Raw genomic sequence first — 13298 nt, forward strand, 5'->3', positions numbered from 1 at the left:
TACCTTTTATAAATTTAGTATTTTTTTACATTAAATTAATAAAATTTTCTTTGTACTTGTTGTTGTTAATTTATGTAAAAGAAAAACATTTACCAATAAAAATAATTACATTTTTCCTGTTTAATATAAAAATAAATGAAATATTACTAATTTAAGGCATTTTTTTACTAATTTCATATGCACATCAGAATATTGCATGTTAATTTTCTGTGAAGGACTTGGGGGGGGAACATTTCTAATCAGGAAATACAGCTCAAATATACTACAAATACTGTTAACTATAATAACTAAAAACCTGACTGATTTTGCCTCTGTCACTCGGGGAAGAAATGAATTAAATGACTTGGCAAATTGCCTTAATGGCCCCAAAAGTGTAATGGAGGTTATTGATATTTATGTTTGATAACTTTATGTAAACATAACACAGTCGTATTTACGTACCAAAATCAATATTATTTTTAATTACAGTTTATTTTCACAAAATAAAACAATCTTTATAAAAACAATGTGTATTCAAGAGTAATACAGATGTGATACTAATGTATATATTGTATGTATAATATAGTTATTGAGAAGGGGTACATTTACTTCAGGGACACCACAAGACAACTTCAAGTTCTAAAATAATTTCTGGATTGAATTAATGAATTACCAACTATGTTATTTGATCCAATTTATATCATAAATACAGGAACAAGACACACTTATTACTTCATTTATTACAAAATTTACAATTCAAAACAAAAATTTTCTCTGTCCCACAACTCAGATTTTCAAAACATTAATGTACCACACAAAATTGTTTTTAAATAATCTAGATAAAATATTTTATGCAATTTTTGCACGAATTGCAGCTCTCTTGCCAGTGACAGCCTGGAAACCAGATTTTATACTGGCAACAGAGCAACGTGAGCCACACGTCTCACACTGAAGGAAGAATAATCTGGTATCCTTTTGCAATATAGTATCGGGTGAGCGACAAGTGTGACAAGTTACATATTCCTTAATATACCGACGTAAAACATTCTCAATTTGTTTCTGCTGGAAACGGCCTTTGATGATCAGCTGACTGTTACCATCAACAGACCCACTAGTACCCAATTCAGCCAGTAAAAAGTCTAATAAATGTTTCGGCTGTCGGTGAAGGGTTTTGCAAATTTCTGTAAAGTTTGCAAATGATGTTTTTTTTGTTCCAATTCTTACAACTTGTGGTGGTCTCATAATGAACTTTTGTTTTTTACCGGAGACCATAGCTGGGTTCTTCTCACGCATTATGTCAAATACACGTTCAAGGAGTTCATCATAAGTATAGTCACGATCCGTGCTGACCCAATCACCATGTAAGTCTTCAGCATTCTCTTGGTTCTCATTATTCTCCTCTTCGGCAACCAGTTCATCTAAGTTTTTCTTCCTTCTCTTTTTCTTTGTTTTTGAGAAATCTATCTCAAGATCCAGATCATCGACAAGGTCCTCCTCCTGGGGCTCTGGCTCTTCCGCGGGTGGTTTTTCTTCTGTGGTTTCTGGCAGTGCACTTTCCAATTCCTCCAAATTAAAGAATGTCTTCTTTTTTTTCTTCTTTTTCTTGCCGAAATTATCTAAATCAAGATTTTCGTCCTCGGGCACGTCGACGTCACCCGACTCGACGGGCGCTTCAACAGATGTGCTTTCACCTTGTTCACTAGCCAAAGCTGCATCCATGTCGAAACCAGTCTTCTTCTTCTTTTTCTTCTTAAGAGAAGGATCAAAAATCATATCGTCATCCATATTTGCCACAATTTTATTGGATCTTTACAAAACTTGGTTATAATATTTTGGCAGGTGGCGAACTCAAAAATCACTTTTGTGCTCTTGCATCAGCCGGCTAGGGACGTTCAGAATCTAAAACCTAATCCCAAACTATGTTTAAAAAATGAAATTAAAAAAGATAAAAATACCGTCGCATGTTGGTTGTAATTAATTTTCAACGAAATCTTTACTATAAATTATTATTTCTTGAATCAAGAATTCTTTAGCTGATTCAAATCTCACAAATAACCAGGTATATTCTTTTATCCTTATCAAATGACATGTGACGTAACTAGCTGACTGTCATTCTACGGAAGACTAGGCAGTATGGTCGAAAGACTATAGCCTGCGATGGGCGAAAAAAAAAAAAAAAAATATCTGACTGTCTCTGTCAGTTGGACATAACCTTAAAAAAATTTCATCGTCAAGCTGTGTTTATACGATGTTATTTTGCTAATAAAGTTATAATTTGAAAATGCATTTATCGAAATTGAATAGAAACATTCCTAAATTTCAATTGTGGACTAGAAGATATTCTCATGCAGTGCTACACGACGAAAATGAGTATACGGATACCCCCGTGTATCCTCCGATTTTGGATATGTCGCTCCAAGGAAGAAAATTGCGGGAGAGACAATCCGTTCACGAGAAGATAAGAAATTTGAAAACCGTCGAAGAGAAGCAAATCGCATTAAACATGCCGCGGTATTATGGATGGAAATGCGTCATGTTCAATAAAAATAGAATACCATATAATGCTTTGCCAATGGTTCAGTGTTACACTAGAACACATTTTAAAACTGTAAATTCCTTACCGGATGCATATTCTGAGACAAATCCACTTGCAGAACAAGTCGTTAAGGAAACAAAATCAATTATTGAAGACATAATTGCTGTTGAATCTGAAAATGTTAGGTAATGATAATCTTTTTTAAATTTTGTAATTAAATTCGAAAACAGTTTTTTTTTTTTTACATTTGGGTCAAAATCTTAAATCAAGTAGGTGGTAAATATAGCTATTTAAAGTCTAGTTTCAGTTACATGTAATAAATTACTTTAGGCACATTCACAACAATCCACAAGAAAAGTCTGAAGAACAATTAAAGGAAGAGAACATCACAAAGAATATAGTGAGGCAAATCAACAGAGTTATCTGTAATAAACTTGCAGACCAGTTACCTCATGTTTTATCTGCACAAGTAAGTATGTTTATCATTTTAGAAAAGGGGAAAGGCAACACTGTTATTTATGTAACATAAGATCATAACTTACATGACTAAAGTCAAACCTGGATAAGTGAGAATCCTCTATAAGTGAGTGTCATAGTCCAGTCCCAACAGACAACCTACATGAGTGAGAAATTTGGGTTAGTGAAAAATTTTGATAATCAAGAACTGTTGCAGTCCGTTGGTCTCTCCCTTATCCACGTTTGACTGTTAATCATATGGAAACAAAACAAATGAAATTAAAAAAATCGCTCATCCTAACCTAGGGTTGCCCCTTATTTTAACAAACTATTTTAAGTTAGATCATATTAATATTATTGCAGATTGATTATGAACCCAGACATGAAGCATTCTGGTTTGTTGGTGGTACTGATGTACCACATAATGTAATCCAATGGAGAAAACAATATAAGTGGTTGCATGATCGGCTTGAAGAACCCATTGATAGACCAGTGCAGTATATTGGTAACTTTATATTTAACTAGCTGTCAAAAGCGACTCCATCCACATGGAATAAAAAAAAAAAATAAGTAGCCTATGTGTTCCAGACTATGATCAACATTTATGCAAAATTTCATAAAGATCTGTTGAGCCATTCTGAATATCATCATCATCATCATCATCATCAGCTCACTATACGTCCCCACCGAGGGGCTCGGAGCCTACCCTAAGTTAGGGGTGACTAGGCCATAGTCAACCACGCTGGCCAAGTGCGGGTTGGTTGACTTCACACATATCATTGAATTTCTTCTCAGATATGTGCAGGTTGAATCACGATGTTTTCCTTCACCGTAAGAACGTCGGACAAATGTACATATGTAAATCGAAAATCGAAAACACAGTGGTACATGGTGGGATTCGAACCCAGGACCTGCAGATTGCAAGTCAAGTGCTTAACCCCTGAGCCACCGACGCTCTTTTACCGATCTTTTATCGATTCTGAATATACCTTCAAACAAACATCCATCCATCCATCCAAATATTCACATTTATAATATTAGAGAGATTTTTCTTTGTGAGAAGAGTTTTAAGTTAATAGAACATGTTTTCAGGTTCTCCACATCTAGCTGTAAGAAGTCAGTTGCCCCTGAAGCCTATTGTGCCATATGAAGAGGCTACAAACCCAGATTTTAAAGTCCCTAAATTCACCTATGTACCTGAATCTGTTGGCTATTACACAGAGTTCAGGCATGGAACTAATATCCCAGGTATTGAGGAATTAAAATCAAACTTTTCTTTATTCTTTTCTTTATAAAACATAAACAACAATGTTGCCAGAATAATTGTCTTATTATATTCTTATTAATTTTTTATTATCATATTTTAATTTTTTCGTGAGTTTTTTACCAATATAACTTATGTTAATGTTACAGGGTTTTGGCCAGGTGACTATGATGAATTTGGCTTATTGTCTTATCATGGCAGAGATCATATGTTAAGTAGAAACGAATCATATGGGCATGAAGATAACATCAATGCATTACATTCACAAGCCTTGAAATCTAGTTTTGGCTGGCTTCTTGCTCAAGCTAATTATCAAGGCTTCACTACATACAATGATATAACATATCCACTTGTGACTCAAACTGTTATAACTAATGCCAAATTGTGGTCATTTTATGTATATCAAATGAATACTATAACTATGCATAATGAGCAAATGGATGAGAATCCAAAACACAATATATGCTTTGGTACAACACCTCTACAGTTGTACGATACTATAGAAAATGGTCAAGTGAAAGGTTTGAATGAAGATGTCTTGAAAATGTTAGTTCAGTTTTACCTGAATGCACCAGAAGAACGGGAACACGACATGAAACCTTACTTGGGTAAAGACGAGCAACTCATAGCTGATATTGAAGATGATAATAAGCGCTGCTGGCTGGAATCTACATACAAACATCTTGTTTCAAATAGACCAAAACATAACTTAATTCCAGAAATATATCTATGGGAAAGGATTTACAAAATTCAACATAAAACAAGATTCTTCGAAGCAAAGAGGCGATTCTTCGAATGCGGTATTAACCCATACAAAAGGCGATTGAATGAACATTTGCCACCCTATATACCCAAAGCTCTCAGGGAATATCCTAGATCTAAAAAGAAGTTTGAACGTACTTATTATCCTGATGTTTAAATACAAAGTTTGTATGAAAAAATAAATCTAAATAGAATTGTAATAGTAAGATTAATTTATACGTTTCGTTTTATTTAAAATTTCATTTTTATATTTTTCTATCCTGTAATTCAGTACCACATTAAGTATTAATTATTCTCGGAATATTTTTTACTTAGGTGTATAAGATGGCAAAAAATATGGAGCGTAATTTTACGCTCAATATAACAACAAATGAGTCTTTTAATGCTACGTTAATTTAATTTAAGCTTGATTGGAAAAAATTAGTTTATGATTCAACCGCTATTGTCATTTCAAATATCTTGACGCCCTAAAGTCATCGGCGCGCTGCGCAGTGCCCTCCCCTGCATCCTGCTTCATCAAAAATTGTGTTCACGTGATGTTAAGAGCCGCCAAGATATTTTAAAACATCCTGAAATCGATTCATGCGGCTTCATTCTCGCTTAATCGAATTTAAGAGACATCGTGCTTAATAACAATCATACATAAGCTTTGTCATTGTTTAAAAAAGTGACATAAAGAAGTCTACTCTTTGTAGCAAAGTACTTTTGACACTTTTACAGCATTGTTCGAAATTTTTTAATTCGTCAACACTAAACAGTTATGAAAAATTTAGAACTTTGGGAAGTAAATACCAGAGGTATTAACATAAACTCGAAAGAAAAGTTCCATTTATGTTACAATTATGATGGAGAAAATACAGTTAAATTTTTTGCCGTCACACATAACCTACAAGTATCAAATATTGATGAATCTGGAGCTATTAATTGGACAAAAGATATATCTGAAATTACCAACTGTGAGAATATTCCTGTAAATATAACTTACATCTCATTATCAAATCAGTTATGCATTGCATTAGCAAATGGAGAGCTAATCACAATTGACGAATCTGGAAGTGATTATGAACTAGTGGGAGTTTTTGAAAATGGATTGATGGTAAATATTGTTTTCATTTTAACTTTGAGTATTTCCAAAATAAAACGACTTAGGTTCCTTCAAAAAGACAATGTACATCTTTCTCAAAGGCTGGCTCTCAGCAGCAGCTCCTGTTCGATAATCACCTCGGTATGCCCGCCGTTCGTTCTCCTCCTTGTCTTATAAATAAAACTATAAAAAAATCTAAATATTAAATAAAATTCACTTTTCATTATATGTCTTAAATATCCCATAAACCTATTTTTTATTATTTTACTAAATCATGATTTAGGAAAAAGTCTGTTTTGGTAACACTTATAGCAATATTTATACTATATTTTCAGGCAATGGAGTGGAGTCCAGACCAAGACATACTAGTTTTAGTCACCAAAGATTTAAAAATGATAACTATGTCATGTACATTTGATCCTATATCTGAAGTGGAATTGTTGAGTGATGATTTTGGAAAGAAAGAATTTATAACTGTAGGTTGGGGCAAAAAAGAAACACAATTTCATGGATCAGTTGGAAAGCAAGCTGCTAAACAGAAACTGGAATTTTCAGATGAAAATGAAAGTACAGATTCACGTGTCAAAATTACATGGCGAGGTGATGGAAATTTATTTGCAGTTGGTTTTGCAATGAATGGTCTGAGGAGATTCAAAGTATTTGATAGAGAAGGAAATTTACAGTACACAAGTGAAAAGCAACCAGGACTTGAATGTAATTTATCATGGCGTCCATCAGGAAATCTAATAGCTACAACACAAAAGATTAATAATAATTATGTTATAGCATTCTTTGAAAAGAATGGTTTGAAACATGGTGAATTCAAAATTCCAGTCAACTCGAAGACTATTGTGGAAGATCTCTATTGGAGTCCAGACTCGGAAATATTGACTTTGAGCTGCAAAGACTTAGAAGATAATACACAGAAAATACTTCTTTTCACCACAAGCAATTACCATTGGTATCAAAAGCAGATTATGATATTTCATGATGCTGAAAGAATTGATCAAATCTTTTGGGACAATGACTTTGACGTTGCAAGTAATAAAAAATTACATATTGTTTTACAGAATGGTAAACATTTTATTTATTCTTGGATTTGGACAATCAGCCATAGTCGAGGAAAGAATAGTGAAGATGATGCCATGGTTGCTGTTATAGATGGGCGTAAATTATTACTGACAGGTTTTAGGCAGACTGTAGTTCCGCCACCGATGGCCAGTCTGGTATTAGAATTGGATTCTGATATACATTCAGTTCATTTTGCACCACCTCATATGCAAAATAATCATAATTGTATTACAAATTCTTTCTTTGTAAATACAGAAGAGAAATTAATATTTTTCGAACAAACACAAAAGTTCCCTCTACAGTATAAAACTGTCAAGACTATCAACAAAGATGTGCACAGTTTTCCATTTCAAATTTACAATTGGTACTGGTTAAATTGTAATACAATAGTTGCTGCACAAGTTGACAAGTTAAATTGTTACAATTTGATTGAATATGATATAAGTAATGAAGTACTTTCACAAAGCAAGACTGTGCCTTTACCTGCACCAGTTGTGCGTCTTCACAGCGATCCAATTGACCCATCAACTGTTTTTCTCCAACTAAATACTGGTGAAATTATGAAATACAGCTCTGGTAAAAATGTTACTATCCAAGATATATCTTTCAAAACATCTTGTAGTAAATTTGATATTGTTTTTATACAAAATAAGTTACACTTTTTGGGTCTTTCACAGAAAGGAAATTTATATATTGATAATGTCAGTGTACTAAACAATGTTAGTTCATATTTTGTACATACAAGTTTCCTTCTTATAACAACATTGCAACATTATCTTCTTTGTACTGAATTATCACAAACTGGGTTTGAAGCTATTACAGAATATCAGAAAAATGATTCACCTCAAGTTTATAAACGAAAGATTGAAAGGGGTGCAAAATTAGTAATATCTGTACCAAATGCAACCAACACAATATTTCAAATGCCTAGAGGTAATCTAGAAACAATTCAACCTCGTCCGTTGTCATTAAAAATCATTGGAGAACAACTCGATTCACTGGATTATGAAAAAGCATTTGATTTAATGAGAAAACAACGGATAAATCTTAATTTAATATATGACCATAATCCTAAGTTGTTCCTCGACAATATAGATAAATTCTTAGATTCTATTAAAAACACATCATGGCTCTGTCTTTTTCTATCAGATTTAGAAAACTCCGATGTTACTAAAACTATGTATAAAAGTAGTTACAAAAATAATGTCAACAATGAAAGTATGAAAATCCAAGAGATATGTGACATTGTACAAACACAAATAAACAAAAGAAGTGATAGAAGTGACAAAATATTACCTTTATTAACAACATATATAAAGAAAAATACAATTGAAGACCTAGAAAAGGCTTTATTGATAATAAAAGAAATAAAAGTTCATGAAATGGGTAACAATAAGCTAGCAGTAGGATCTGATGAGGCAATAAGGTTTCTCTTATACATGGTTAATGTTGATGAACTTTTTAATGTTGCCCTCGGTATGTATGATTTCGATTTAGTATTGCTAGTTGCAAATAAATCACAAAAAGACCCAAAGGAATATATTCCGATGTTAAATGAATTAAATGGTATGGATGATAATTATAAGAAATTTTCAATAAATAAATATCTAAAGAGATTTGATAAAGCAGTAAAGTACCTTGTTAAGTGTGGCAGTGATAAGTATGAAGAGTTAAAGGCATTTGTTAAATATCACAGCCTTTATAAAGAGGCATTAGCACTCTTTAATGAAAATGAAGATATTTATAAAGAAATAGCTGATGATTTTGGTCTTTATTTAAAGTTAAAAAAGGACTTTGTTGAAGCTGGTGTTGTTTATGAAAGATCTAAAAATTATATAAAGGCTGTAGATTGTTATAAAGAAGCTTTAGAATGGGAATTAGCTTTAAGTGTAGTACATCATCTGACTGATGATCAGAGATTAGAAACATGTAGGTAAGTAAAGTTAAATGTGTAACAATTATTAGTTTTAAAGTTTAATTTGTACCATTGAAAATTATTATTTATTTCAGGTATCTAGTAGATGCTTTGAAAGATGAAAAACGTCATAAAGAAGCATTAACCATATTGGAACAACATTTGCAAAATGGTGTTGATGCAATAATTTATGCAATTGAGAATGGTCAATATAAAACAGCGATACGACTATTGTCTAAATACAACAGACCAGACTTAAGAGGTTAGTTATATTTTAAGTTTAACACTTTCATTGCCACAGACTTGGCTGTCGAGTTCATATCCATACAATGAAGTTGTAGTAGCATAGAATGTATTAAACCTATTTTTTTTAATTATCAAAAACATTTTCAGAGCAACGTCTTTTGCCTGCATTATTAGAAGAGTATCAGAATCTCAAAGGTTTAATTGAAAATAATTTGAAAGATTTTATAAAACATAGAACACGATTATCAGAAGTGAGAGAGAATAAGCTAAATAAAGCTGATTATATGTATGATGCGTTTAATACAAATAAAGACGATGATTTGTATTCAGATGCAGGTAGTACTATAGCATCATCTGGTTCAGGGTATGTTTAAATTTTATTTTTGAGAATGCCATTCCACATATTTAAAATTTAAAAATCATAGTCGCATTTGGTGTGTTAATCCAAAAATTCAAAGAATTTAAAGTTTATTATGTCAGGTAATTTGATGCCTAAAGGTATGTATCTTGGTGATGTGGTTGAGTGTTCAAATCATGACATTCGACTATTGTCCTAAACCTAATACAAGCCTAGTAGGAAATACCAACTAGATTTCATGAATATATTAATAATTTATTCTTGTTACATTATTTACAAATTCTCCTCATATATTTGTAATTGGTATTGTATATTTCAGGAGATCTTTCCGATCTAGTAAGAACAGAAGAAAACATCAGAGAAAAGTTGCTTCATTGAAAGAGGGTTCACAATACGAGGATGTAGCACTAATTATGACGCTCCACAGTCTTGTTACATCATCATTTAACTTGAGGTTGCAAGTCAAAGATGTCAATGTAACATTGAGCGTTTTTAACAAGGACAAAATGGCCTCTGAATTACAGGTATTTTATAACTAAATTATAATATATACTATACTTATAATAAAAGAAGTTATTTCTGTATAAACTTAAAATTGATTGTACCATTGATGAAAATAATTTAACTTGTTATGAGCTTTCACACAGCTGAGCATACTTTATAATAGTGACTAGGCCTTAGTCAACTATGCTGGCCTATTGCTACTTTTTTTACTTTAAAATTCTTTCATTAATGATTCCTTATTCTGAATTAGTTTCAAATATATTATTAAAAAAAAAATGCATATGGATTTATTTTAGAAAAATCTGGACAATCTCCTGAATGAGATGAGGAGTCACTTTAAAGAAATATGGACAAATGATCTTGTCTTACAAGCCACCAAAGCTGCGATAGACGCTGAAAATATACCTGAAGGATCTAATGTTATAGCTGATAGCTTATCATTCCTTGGTAATTATACAAATATCTTCCTATGCCTTAATATACATACTAGCATTCGTCCGCGTCTCCGTCCTCACTGGATTAATAAAAAAGTAATTGGTAGCTGTGTGTTCTTCCAAACTATGTTCTACATCTATGCCAAATTTCATTGGGATCCATTGAGCCATTCTGATACCTTCAAACAAACATCCATCCATCCAAACATTCGCATTTATAATATTAGTAACATAATACAATACATATACCTTTATATATTTGTAAATTTCAGAGCCTCATGTAAGAATAGCACCAGTTATTCAAGATATAAGCTGGAAACTAGAAGGTCTAAGCTAAATTGTATTATTTTTTAACAAAGTATGAATTTCTAAAAAAAACAATTATGTACAATAAATAAATTATATTAAGAGAAAAGTTTTTTCATTATTCTAACAATATTTAACATAACATTTAGCCGAACAGAAGTAACATTCAAATTTCACAGTTCTATTATAATCAAAAACAACAACTCTAAAATAATCCTTGGGATCAAATTCTCTAACAATATATTCATTATTTACAACAGGATTTCCACAAACGCACATTTTAGCGTCATCGAGAAATTGCACCAAAGTCAAAGGTATAATGTTAGGTGTGTAAAACAGTTTATTTTTCAATACTGCCTTCGAAGCTAAATTTGTAAGGCTGTGAATATAAAGTTCCCAGCCATTGCTTGTTGAATTATTTTGGTATCTTAAATCAGAAACTAAATGAAAGTTATTTGATGACAAATCTAAATTTTCTAAGCGACATTGCATTAAACTACAGGGCAATGTTTCCAGTTGATTCTTTGATATGTCCAGATATCTGAAAGAGACATATTTATAAATAGTAAATTGATGTAGTCCAGTAAAATAAATTAACACTTTCACTGCGGTTGATACACTGCAAGTTCTCTGTTTTACTGTGGTTTTCAGAGGTCGAAATCTGTATAAAACATATCATTATCCTTGTAACAATGTATTTTAAATGGAGATTTTGGTCTTGGAAATCCATGGTTAATTAATAAATCAGGGCTAGACCTTGATCCTACTAGACGTTAAGGTCGAAAGATGTTCCTCACTAGTTTATTAAATGTCTAGTCACTTTTCTCATGAAGGCTCCCACATCATACTGTATGGAAAATATGATGCTGTCAAGTTCACTTCAATTAAAATCATAGTGGCATTGAATGTGTTAAATTAAAAAATACCTACTACCTTAATGTTTGTATTCTCCCGATGGTTGCAGGTACCTTAACTAATTCATTACTATTTAATTTCAATGTGACTAATTTTTCCAATTTCCAAATGGCTTTTGGTATAAATTTTATTTTATTATCACTGATATCCAGTAACTTCAATGTCTTGATTATCTAAAAATAAATAAAAACAATTAACAAAAACACCTGTAATTTTGAATTCAGTTTTTTGAAAAGAATGAAAATCATCTTCAAAGGTAAATGGATATTTTTGACTTTAATAATGATAATTTCTAAATTATAAGAATCTTTAAATAATTAACTTACTTGTGGCCCAAAAAGCCATCTCCAGTCTACATCATCATTTTTCCCTAAAGCATTCTTTGAAAGATACAATTCCCTTAGATTTTTCATTCTACCTATAAAAAAGAAAATCAGTAAAATAGATATAAAAGTTAATAAATTATTAGTAAAGAAATTATTCTTACCAAATTCTAAAGGCAATTTTTCTATTTCATTATTACTTAAATCTAAGATCAACAAGTGACTTAATAGTAAAATATCTCTTCGGAAATTACATAGTTTTAGATCATTCATGGACAGGTATTCTAGTGTCCGTGGAAAGCCTTTAATAGGTATGTCACTTCTGGATTGTATTGTCATTTTTACAGGTGCAATATCTGATGAAACAACACTTAAGTTTGATAAGTTACTCAATTGGGAATCTTTGTCTCCAGTTATGCACGCCTTCAATAATCGTAAAAAGCATTTCAGCTGAATTACTTCACTTTTGATACACAAATCATGAGGTGGCTCCTCAAATCTTAACGTGGCTTTTCCTTCGTTTAAACATTTAACAAACACTTGTTTCATGTTTTTAATTTTATATTTGTTACCACTTTTATTTACAGACGAAAAATGAATGAGAAAAAAGTCTTTGTCTCGTTTTGGTTCCTTTCCTAATGCTAGTGTTGATTTTGAGTATTTCTTATTTGAACCTATATTTACATTACAGTGATGTCTGTTAACCACTTCAACTTGACACACTAACTTCATATTAATAAATTTCGTAGTTAATAATTGTAATTCAGAACCTAATTTAATAACGATAACATTTATTTGAAAAACAAAACATAAAATTACTTTACCGCCAATTTTAATAAGTGTCAAAGTGTCACAATATTGACATCGGCCAAAGAGTGAACTAAATTAATTAGATGTTGCGATTTATAAACCTCCGTGAAGTTAGCCCCCTCACTTTAATTTTTTTAACTTTTTTTTACGCAAATCGTTTGAGAATCGTTTGAGAGGGTTTGAGAGAAAAGAAATATCGTTTGAGAGTTCCTACTTTCTCCGTAAAAACAATTTCAAATTCTAGTGTGAAGTTGGCCCCCTCACTTTACTTTTTTTTATTTTTTTCAATGCGAATCGTTAGAGAGTCGTTTGAGAGACATTAAGAGAAAAGAAAT

General features: G+C 31.7%; 4 protein-coding genes across 4 annotated transcripts; 2 read left to right on the top strand and 2 right to left on the bottom strand.

Annotated features, from left to right (window-relative positions):
- Positions 1-783: 783 nt before the first annotated feature.
- LOC106717965 (eukaryotic translation initiation factor 2 subunit 2) lies at positions 784-1854 on the bottom strand. Its single transcript, XM_014511956.2, has one exon. The coding sequence runs from the start codon at positions 1762-1764 to the stop codon at positions 829-831; it is 936 nt and encodes a 311-aa protein (XP_014367442.1). The 5' UTR covers positions 1765-1854; the 3' UTR covers positions 784-828.
- Positions 1855-2166: 312 nt separating this feature from the next.
- On the top strand, positions 2167-5186 carry LOC106717928 (28S ribosomal protein S30, mitochondrial). The gene is made up of 5 exons (XM_014511900.2): positions 2167-2700; positions 2846-2984; positions 3335-3476; positions 4064-4219; positions 4385-5186. The coding sequence occupies exons 1-5, from the start codon at positions 2261-2263 to the stop codon at positions 5152-5154; spliced, it is 1647 nt and encodes a 548-aa protein (XP_014367386.2). The 5' UTR covers positions 2167-2260; the 3' UTR covers positions 5155-5186.
- A 523-nt stretch (positions 5187-5709) lies between these two features.
- On the top strand, positions 5710-10946 carry LOC106719042 (elongator complex protein 1). The gene is made up of 7 exons (XM_014513286.2): positions 5710-6093; positions 6417-9085; positions 9163-9329; positions 9461-9677; positions 9991-10195; positions 10472-10622; positions 10882-10946. Exons 1-7 carry the CDS (start codon positions 5758-5760, stop codon positions 10944-10946), a joined length of 3810 nt encoding a protein of 1269 aa, XP_014368772.2. The 5' UTR covers positions 5710-5757.
- Positions 10947-11038: 92 nt separating this feature from the next.
- LOC106717496 (leucine-rich repeat protein 1) lies at positions 11039-12885 on the bottom strand. Its single transcript, XM_014511370.2, has 4 exons — positions 12318-12885; positions 12157-12248; positions 11849-12003; positions 11039-11456 (listed from the first exon to the last, which is right to left on the bottom strand). The coding sequence occupies exons 1-4, from the start codon at positions 12883-12885 to the stop codon at positions 11039-11041; spliced, it is 1233 nt and encodes a 410-aa protein (XP_014366856.2).
- Between the last annotated feature and the right edge of the window lie 413 nt (positions 12886-13298).

Source organism: Papilio machaon, chromosome 20 (genome assembly GCF_912999745.1).
Source record: "Papilio machaon chromosome 20, ilPapMach1.1, whole genome shotgun sequence".
Classification (NCBI taxonomy): Eukaryota; Metazoa; Arthropoda; class Insecta; order Lepidoptera; family Papilionidae; genus Papilio; species Papilio machaon.